Source organism: Mustela putorius, unplaced genomic scaffold (assembly GCF_011764305.1).
Source record: "Mustela putorius furo isolate JIRA1106 unplaced genomic scaffold, ASM1176430v1.1 tig00537248_pilon_pilon_pilon, whole genome shotgun sequence".
Lineage (NCBI taxonomy): Eukaryota > Metazoa > Chordata > Mammalia > Carnivora > Mustelidae > Mustela > Mustela putorius.
The window spans coordinates 14332861-14343127 of NW_025422387.1; the positions used below are offsets into that span (position 1 = coordinate 14332861).

The following is a 10267-nucleotide window of genomic DNA, read 5'->3' on the forward strand; positions in this document are numbered from 1 at the left end:
AAAATTAAGACAAGAAAACAACAAAGTCAAGCACTATACTTCAGTCAAAATGTCTGTATAGCCAAATTGAACAAACAATTAAAACTTTGCTGCACATGTCCCAAAGTCTGAGGCCCTCAGATGAGGGGCAAGTGGGTGTGCCTTGAATAAGTAGTGTGGAGTAAGGAAACAGGTAAGAGACTGCTAAGAGCCCGTCCTTGGGCATTTTAGGGTATAAGTATCCTGTGCATTCCAAAGAAAACCAGGGAAAGACTATGATTATCTACATCATTGTCCTCTTCCCTCATCTGAGTATATTATGAAGGAAATTGCCTTTAAGATCAAAATAAAACTTACATGAAAAAACTTATTTTTCTCTGTTTTATTCAATTCACCATTTTTCTTTTTTCTTTTTGGAAATGTGACTAAAAGAAGATGGCCTTATAGCACATTTCAAAGGCAACTATATTAATCAATGACAATATGCAAACTATTCTCCTTCTTTTTATATATGGCATTATTTGGATATCCTCAAAAGAATTCTCAGAATGGACATCTCAAAGTTTAAAGACTGGTTATATTATGAAACGAGAAAAATCATTTCTGTAGTGAGGAATTCTGTACTTGGAACCTCTCTGGATCTAACAATGTAGAGCACAAATACCTTGTTTTTATATTTCACTTAGTAACTTACAAAGCATTTGCACATGTATTATCTCACTGAATCCTTGCAACAACTCTTCGGAGTAGGACAGGCATAACCACTGTACAGAATACAATACTGTGACTCAAAGACAAGACTAGGATCACAGTTCATCAGAGATAAAAATCACCCTCAAAGAAAAAATTTCCCAATTCAAAGAAACCAGAACGGAATTAGATCCTCGTATTTTAGAATTTTGATTTCAAACAAAAATTTAACCAGGGGAATTGGCAGAACTGAATACTTCTTGAGCAACCAATTATATTCAATATAATTCACAAACACAGAAAAACCAAGTAGAGCACATCTCTACTTTAGCACACTCTGGGTTTTTATCCCTTAGCGGTTCTTCACTATCCATACCAGAACTCCAAAATAGAGATTCTCAAGTCTCCTTACCAAATTAGGGTGACACCTAAAAACCAAGAAATGGGATTTTCTATTAGGTCTCTACTAGGCTTATATATATTAATTGGCCTAATACCTTAAAAATATTTTCTAACCTAACTTTTCAAAGGTGCTCAATCTAGTCTAATCACAGCTAATGCATGGGTCTGTTTTAAGCTGTGGCCCTAGTGAGACCTATTAATAAAATCTGGGAGGTAAGAATTCATTGTGAGGATCCTGGGGACTAACTGTAGATTTTCCCTATAAAACTGAATTTGGTACCTGAAGCCCATCTAGACACCTAAGAGATTAAAATTACAGAAGAAGAGCATTCTACCTCTAACATTTTAAGTGAGGATTGGAAAATATTACAGAAACTTGTTGCGAAGTTGTAAAAATTTATTGATTTATACATACAACATATAAAACCACTATTTCCTTTAACTCCCAAGAAGCAACCATTAAACTCCAGAAAATATATTCTAAAATTTAACAAATCAAGTCATACTTATGGCTCTACTGCTGGGGACAGCAATCACATAAGGCTCAGATGCCAAATGTAGCCAAGAGTATTTGGTTAGACACCCTCCTCTTAGAACATCCCCTGATTTTCTAAGAGATGATTTGGTGAAACAGGAGAATGATAAAAACTAAGTTACTAATGTTGAAGTAAAATACAGTTACACAGAGCTCCGTTAATGCCTCAATTCGTGGCATTTGTCATCTCTAAAATAAATGGTCACATAGAAATCTGTTCTAAGAAATGCATGGACATTAGGCATTTTAACTCATAACACCATTTGGGAAATTAAAAGCTGATATGGTTACAGACTCTCCAGCTTCCCTCTCCCCCATCCCCAGGCTTCATAAGAAACCCTGAGGGAAATGATTTCAGTACAAATTTCTGGTCTTAGTTTTGGTTAATTTCAGTCTGAATCACGCATCACCAAACCATTATTATACCACCTTAACTATAAGCAAAACATGTTTTTAAAGTGAGCAAATCTGAAGTCTATAATGCTAGACACCCATTTTCTTTTCTTTTTTTTACAGATTTTATTTATTTATTTATTTGTCAGAGAGAGAGAGAAGAGAGAGAACAAGCAGGCAGAGTGGCAGGCAGAGGCAGAGAGAGAAGCAGGCTCCCTGCATAGCAAGGAGCCCGATGTGGGACTTGATCCCAGGACCCTGGGATCACCACCCGGACTGAAGGCAGTGGCTTAACCGACTGAGCCACCCAGGCATCCCAAGACACACATTTTCTTTCTTTCTTTTTTTTAATTTCTTTTCAGCATTAACAGTATTGATTGTTTTTGCACCACACCCAGTGCTCCATGCAATCCGTACCCTCTCTAATACCCACCACCTGGTTCCCCCAACCTCCCACCCCCCGGCCCCTTCAAAACCCTCAGATTGTTTTTCAGAGTCCATAGTCTCTCATGGTTCACCTCCGCTTCCAATTTCCCTCAACTCACTTCTCCTCTCCATCCCCCCTTGTCCTCCATGCTATTTGTTGAAGCTCCACAAATAAGTGAAACCATATGATAACTGACTCTCTGCTTGACTTATTTCACTTAGCATAATCTCTTCCAATCTCATCCATGTTGCTACAAAAGTTGGGTATTCGTCCTTTCTGATGGAGGCATAATACTCCATAGTGTATATGGACCACATCTTCCTTATCCATTCAACCGTTGAAGGGCATCTTGGTTCTTTCCACAGTTTGGCGACCATGGCCATTGCTGCTATAAAGATTGGGGTACACATGGCCCTTCTTTTCACTACATCTGTATCTTTGGGGTAAATACCCAGTAGCAAGACACACATTTTCAACTAAATAGTTTCTCTCTGAAAAACCTGCATAAGGGGGCCCCTGGGTGGCTCAGTAGGTTAAAAACTTGCAGAAGATGCAAAGATCACAAGATACAAAGAACAGATATGTTCATCAAGAGATACAATGATAATACACAACAGTAATTGCAGGGAAGTGACTTCCATCAAGTTCTAGAGATCTGTGTTATTTCTCATTCTCAGGTGTAGCACTATTTGCAAATACCCAGCAGGGTAAAGCCCATTATCATCACAGTATATTACCTCAATATAATGCAATCCTCAGAGTAGATGTTAGGATACTTAGCCCAGGGGGAAGCGTTCTCACTCATTTGTTCAATAAATATTTACCAGCTACCCACTACATGCCAGGCACTCAAGAGAGTACCCAAATAGAAAGATTCTGTGTCACTGTGCAACTTTTAATTTGTTTATTGTCTGTCAACCCTTAGAGACACACAAGATGAGACCATGATGAGCACACTGAGAAACCTGGATTTTATTCCAAGTATGAACACTGAAGAGTTTTAAGCAGAGGACAGGCACAATCTAAGTTAAACTGTCAGAAGACCACTCAGAGATGCCTGAGTGGCTCCGCTGGTTAAGCAACTGCCTTCGGCTCAGGTCAGAATCCTGGAGTCCCGGGATCAAGTCCTGCTTTGGGCTCCTAGCACCATGGGGAGTCTGTTTCTCCCTCTGACCTTCTCCCCTCTCATGCTCTCTCTCACTCTCTCTCCCTCTCAAATAAATAAATAAGATCTTAAAAAAAAAAAAAAAAAAAAGTCCACTGAGGAGAATGGCCATCATGTGGAGAATGGGGAAAGGGAGACCCAGAGAGGAGGCTAACAGGGAACTCAAGCAAAAGTTGGGCTGGCTTAGAGGAGTGATTGTGGAAATGAAGTTGACAGATTCAGTGACAGAATCTTCACATTAAACAGTCTTGACTTTGAGCCCTTTCACCATTTACATGTTATTTGGCAAGTTACTTAAATTCCTTGAGCCTCAGTTTCCTTACTTAGCAATTCTTTAAAGCTAACACTCAGAAAACACACAATAAAATATTATGATACTACTCTGGTAACAAAATTCATCTCGACGAAGTTAACATGTACTTATTTCCTTTTCTTTCCACACCAATATTAATCCTAATGTAAATCATTTTTACCACCAAGACTGAAGTACTGCACTGACTCCATCAAGAGAGAAGTTCCTTTAAAAAAAAGAGAGAGAGAGAGACAAGTTCCTGTTTTCCACAGAACTTTTGCTAAAATAAAGCTCACAAATATATATTGAGCAAGGTGTTTTTCTCAAATTAATAAAAATCTAGTTTGCACCTTCTATTTGTGTTTTCACATGAGTTCTTTTTCTTCCTCAGTATACAAGTAAAAAGAACACAAGATGAATCTTGTGGGTACATGGTGATAAAGACTGTGGTGTTACTACCAATTATTTTAATTCCATCTGTCAATAGCTTTTATTTAAAACTTTATTAAGGATGGCATTACTCATTCTTACAGCACTGTGACACCAGGAAACTAAGTTACCAAAAGCTCTCTTTTATAAGTACAAGGATTTTAATAAATACTTATCTATCTGTAGTTTTTCCCTTACACTTAAAATATTCTTTCAACAAAGGAAGAACCACCGTCTAAACCTATCATATTCAGTTAGCGTGTTTTAAGTAGAAGCTACGGGCAAGACAATGTGCTAAGTATATGGGAGGACAAAGGGTAGCTAGCATAACCGTGTCCTTTCCCTCAAGGAGTTTACAATCTAATGAAGAAGCTAGGTACTCACACAAGTAAAAGAAGGAAAGATGCAGACTACAAGTATCCAAAACAAAGAGATCACTTTCAGTTGGGGTGTTCAGAAAATACTTCTCAGCTATGTGGAATTTCAGGTGAACCTTGGGTAATGGGATTTTGAAAGAATTTGCTGGAAGAAAGCGTGATGAGGAAAACAACTTTCAAAGACAAGAATTTTGTTTTTCAGAGTTGGTGCCCAGCCATTTTACAGTATGATTATCTGTAATAACACCCAGAGTCTGGACATTTAGATAACGATTTGAGTTTAGGAGGCCCACAAGTCTCTGCTTTGCTTTTCCCCAGGGCACCTTTAAAAATAACCTCTAGAAGTAAGACCCCCAATTACTGACTTCCACCTCCATCATCTTATAAGTAATAGGTGTTTGCTACCCTATTCTGTATCTCCTGTTTGTGACCTGGGACAGAGGACTGCCCTTTCCCTGGCTCACTGAGCCTCACCACTTCAGTTACCAGGATCAACCAGTCTAGAAGCAGATGATTCTCCTCCTTACGTATTGTCCTTGGGTTGATAGTAGCCTAATGCTATGTCACAGTGCCTATGTCATTCATCTCACTTCATCTCATCACATAAGCATTTTATCAGGTCGTATGTTACAAGGGTGAATACAGTACAATAAGGTATTTTGAGGCCACGTTCACATAACTTTTATCACAGTGTATTGTTGTAGTTGTTTTATTATTTGTTATTAATCTCTTACAAGGCCTAAATTATAACTTGAACTTTACCACAGGCATGTACATATAGAGAAAACACAGTACATATAGGGTTCTATACTACCCTCAACCTCTGGCATCCACTGGGATCCCGGCATGTAAACCCCACAGATAACGGGGGCTACTGTACTTCCACTGTATGGGTGTACTGAAACTGCATCTACAACTGCAATGACCCCCTGGATTTCCCTTCCCCAAAGTGGGAGCTCAGATGCTGAGAAAACTACCTGCCAACTACCTGAGAGGCTTGTGCCCCCTCATTCATCAGGTCATAATCTTCATATTCTTAATTCAGCACACCCATTCTGGCTTCTCAACACAAAAAGCAAGCACGAGAAACCAGAAAACTGCATGAACAACATGTATTAGTTTTCATAAATTAACTTTTTATTATAAAAAATGTAAACATGGCAATAAACCTCCAAGTACTCATCACTAAGCTTCAACAATCACCACCGCATGGCCAATTTTGCTTTATAATTTACATATCATTATATGACAATCCTGGGGCACGTGGCTGGCTCAATAAGTGGAACTTTTGACTCTTGATCTTAGGATTGTGTTGGAGCCCCATTTAAGTGTAGAGATTCTAAAAACAAAATCTTTAAAAAGAAAAGAAAAGCCTAAGGAACCTATTTTCATTCTTCTAACATCTACTTTCTACATTCTTCACTGACTTCATCCTCAGACAAATCTATACTACCACAATAGCCCCCACAAGGTTGATTTTCCTAAAGGCCACATACAAATGAGTGAAGTACAAGTCTGTTTAAAAAAAAAAATCAACTTCTAGGAACAGTGACAAAGATACTGCAAAACGAGAGATAATCCAAAACTCAGTTCACAAGTACTTTTGGAATACCTTTTCCACACTTATATTACAAGGAGAATGAAAACAATGATGTGGGAATTTGTGTCAAATGAAATAAAGCATCACAGGTGAAGTATCTCAGACAAATCCATTTGGTCTCCTCAGCCTAAGCTTCCTCCTCCATAAAACAGAATGGTCACCTACCTCAGGGACTGGTGAGAATTAAACGTGTACCTTACATGGATAATTACCTATGGTAACTATCAGAACCTAGAATGCTCTTTGGTTTCCCAATCCTCCCTCCTCAAACACCTCCCTCTCTCAAGATGCTGTAAAAACTTTCACCATCTCAAAACTTGCCAAAGGTGGCAGGCTAATAACCATTCTGATTTCAAGAGGCTTCTTTGCCTATAAAGCAAAAGCAGCTAAGATTTGAAGTATTTCAGAAGGATAAATATTATAAAATACCAAACTTCACAAAGTAGTCTCCCCTTAACTAGTAGAGCTGTCCAACATCATATAGTGTGTGGCCAAAATATCTAGCAAAACATGTTCATTTTCCCCACTTCTTGGCCCCTGTGTTTACCCCTTCAACCATCCAGTCACTGTATGGCACAATAAAAGCAGAAGGGCAGCCATCAGAACTCTCAGCTGGGCCAGTCAGTGTTAAGAGCTCAAGATGAGTTAGTTAAGTTAGTTATGGGACTTAATTTGGTCCATAAGAAAGCTCAAACTGTGATCTTGTGTTCCATTAGTACCTGCTAAAGAGAGACAGCTCACTGCTGCTCAAAACTATCCAATTAGTTAACACTTTTAAAAATACATTTGCAGTCACAACTGTTCACCAATGTTTTAATTCTTCTTTTAGTGTTACTTTTTGCAGACTCTGTTATCTTCTTTTTGAGCACTGACATTCCCTTCTGAATTATCATCTTCCATCACTAACCCTCTTTCCCTATGTGAAGACACAATGAGTTCCTGACTTATCTATCACAACCTCAACCACCACAAAACATCTACTCCGTTAAAGCCCTCTACCTAAAACCATTCTTCATTTTCATGTATTACCCATTTCTTTGCTGTTTCCCTAGCTATAATGTAATAAAATACAACACTTTACAGTTTGCCGTGTGCTTTGTAAAGTTATTCATTTAATCTTTACCACCTATGAAAAAGGCAATTCCCTATCTAATAGGTAAGGGAAGGGGAACAGAGAACTTACTCTCCTGCCCAGTTACAAAGCAAGTCAGTGATGAACAGGACTTCCAAACAAAGTCTTCCAACTCCGAAAGCCATGCTCTTCCCAATTGTGTTTTTTCTAACAAGGGAAAGCAGTACAATTCCGTCCCAAATCACGTTTGCTTGGAAGAGTTAAACCATCTTCAAACAATCTCTCTAGATTGCAACCAGGTTTCCCATCCCACACTTATCATTCCATTTCTTCTTTCCTTAACCTCCGGTTATTACTTCCTCCCCACTGTCCGATTTCCACTCTTCAAGGAAACTATCATCATCCTTCAACCCCTCCTGCAATTATTCCACCTCCACATGCTAAAGGGAGGCCTCTCAGTCCCCTCTCCCCAAACATTGCACTCCCTTCTCAGGATAGGTAAGCTCTCACTCCATAAGCCGCAGAATACACTTCTCAATCCTTAACAATCTATTTAATAACTTTAGAAGTCCCATAAAAATGGACATAACTAGTAGATCTTCCATTTCCATACTTGAACCAGGGCAGCAGGCCACTTTAAATTCTGAAGAAGAGAGTACCAATCCTCACAAAGATTCTACTCATGCCTCACTGCCACCAACGACTTCCTTTCCAGAACGTGGTTATCCAAACAGGATCCCCTTCCAACCTCTTCACGAGGGACTCCCCTCCATGGTTCCCAAGACACTCCTTCCGCAGTTTTCCTTCGGTTACACCCGAGCTTCTGCCCACCTTACCAACTCTCCCTTCACTCAGCCAGCCCGGCGCTAATAAGCAGCGGCCCCCAGTTAGACGGCTCCTCCTCCCTCACAACTTCCAAGTTCAGACTCTTATCACCTGTTTTCCCCACCAGCTTCCTCGCAACCCGGTGGCCCACCCTTGTCCCGACCCGCCTCTACCCACCCCTTCAACCCTCCTGCCCAGAAGCCACCCCCTCAAGTTAGTTCCGGGGTGCCCACAGGATTCAACTTCCCATCCGTGGGCTTCCCACCTTTGGGGTCATGCTCCCCTTCTCCATCACCTGCTCCGCCCATGACCAGATGACATCCGCCGCGGCCGCCGCCGCCTGCATCCCCTGTCTTGGACTCTGGGTCCCCGGGCGCTGACCGCCCGCCACTAGGGCCAGCCGCCCCCTCTGGTGGGGACGAGGGGGGCGTGCACCCCCAACCCGCGCCCCCCCAACGCGCACCTGTTCCTCCTCCTCCTCTCCCCCACCCCCCGCCGGCCGTGCCGGCGCCCCGACCCCCACCTGCGCCGCGCCCCAGCCTCCCAAGCCCCGCACTCACCACGAGTAGGTCTGCTCCGCCATGGCGCTGACTCTCGTGGGCTCCGCTGCAGGCTCTGGCCGGGCCCGGCGGCGGCGGCGCGGGAACGAACGGGCGGCGGGCTCGCTCCGGCCGGGAGCGGAAGGCGCGGCCGCGGCCCGGCGCTCGGTCGCTGGCTTGCACGGCGGGCGGGCCGGGAAGGCGTCTGGCGGGGAGAGGCCGGGTTCCGAGGCGGCCCCGCGCCCTGGGCCCCGGGGCGGGGCGGGCTCCGCTCTCGGCCTCCCTCACCCGCGGCGGCGGCGGCGGCTCCGCTGCGGCTCTAAACCCAACATGGCGGCGGCGGCGGCGGCGCTGAGAACAAGGGGGCCCCGGGGCGGGCGAGCAGCGAGAGGGCCCCGCGCTCACTGCGCGCTGGGCCACCGGAGCGCCGCGCTGAAGCGGCGGCGGCGGCGGCCGGGGGACATGGCCGGCGGGCGGAGGCGGCGGCGGCTGAGGGGGGCGCTAGGCGGTGAGGCGAGGCCGCTCGGCTCACACCCGCTGAGAGGAGGAGAGGAGGGGGCGGGGGCCAGCTTTGGCCCCGCGCGGGTCACGTGCCCAAAACACGCTCACGTGACGCTCTCGCCCCGCCCCTCGCGCCGGGCCCTTGCGCGAGACGTCGGTTTGCTGGTTCGAGGCGACTGTTGCTCGCACAGCTTCTGGCGGTTGGGCCGCCTTCCGCCGCTTGGTGCCGCCTCCTCCGCACGCCGAGCAGTAGCCTGAGGCCCCTTCCCCTTCCCCTTCCCCTTTCAGGGGCTGAAGCAACCAGCCAATCAGGAGCACCGATGCGGGTCCGCTGGCTGCCACTCAGCTGTCAGTCGTCAATCAACAGTGTGCGGGCCAAGCGTCCCCCAACTGTCAGTCAACCTGTCAGTCAGTAATCAGATCGCTGCATCCCTTGGTTCGTTTGTTCCTTGGTTCATTCATTCGTCTAGCAAACGTTCCAAGCAGCCAACCTTTATTGCGCCAGGCTCTGTGCCAGGGCCTCAGGGTGACAACTCGAATACCCCATACCTGCCTTCATTTAATCAATCAACAGATATTTATTGGGCACAAACCACTTATCAATTGATTCTGCTGTATCTCTGCCCTCCAGGACCTTACATTCTAGAGGAAGAGACATAGTCCAGGCCAACATATAGATGAAGATAATTTCAGATGCTAAGTTTCACGAAGTTGATAACTCCCAGATAATGGGGCAGAATGTGTATGAATGGTCAAGGAAGGCCTAGTTGAGGAGATGATATTTGAGCTGACCCTGAAGGATAAGAAGGAGCCGGTCATGCAGGAGCAAAAAGCTCAGGGAACTACCCATGGGCATGACTGGAGGCAGGCACGAAGTAAACGTAATAGGGCTAGACCGGAGACCAGCAGAGTGAGTCTGGGGCATAGGAGAACAGAGGAGAGAGAGACGTATTGAGCCTCTGGGCATTGGGGGATGCTTCTCCAAGACCACTCTAGTGGTCTCCTAGGAGGAAAGACATTCTACGAAGAGAGAATGGCATG

At 44.3% G+C, this 10267-nt stretch overlaps 1 protein-coding gene across 1 annotated transcript in view; it reads right to left on the bottom strand.

Annotated features, from left to right (window-relative positions):
- SPPL3 (signal peptide peptidase like 3) overlaps positions 1 to 9273 on the bottom strand; it is a 145726-nt gene extending 136453 nt beyond the window's left edge. Inside the window, exon 1 of the mRNA XM_045073671.1 lies at positions 8747 to 9273. Coding sequence (XP_044929606.1) covers positions 8747 to 8769 — 23 coding nt within the window. The 5' untranslated portion in view covers positions 8770 to 9273. The remainder of the gene's footprint in view (positions 1 to 8746) is intronic.
- Positions 9274 to 10267: the final 994 nt, after the last annotated feature.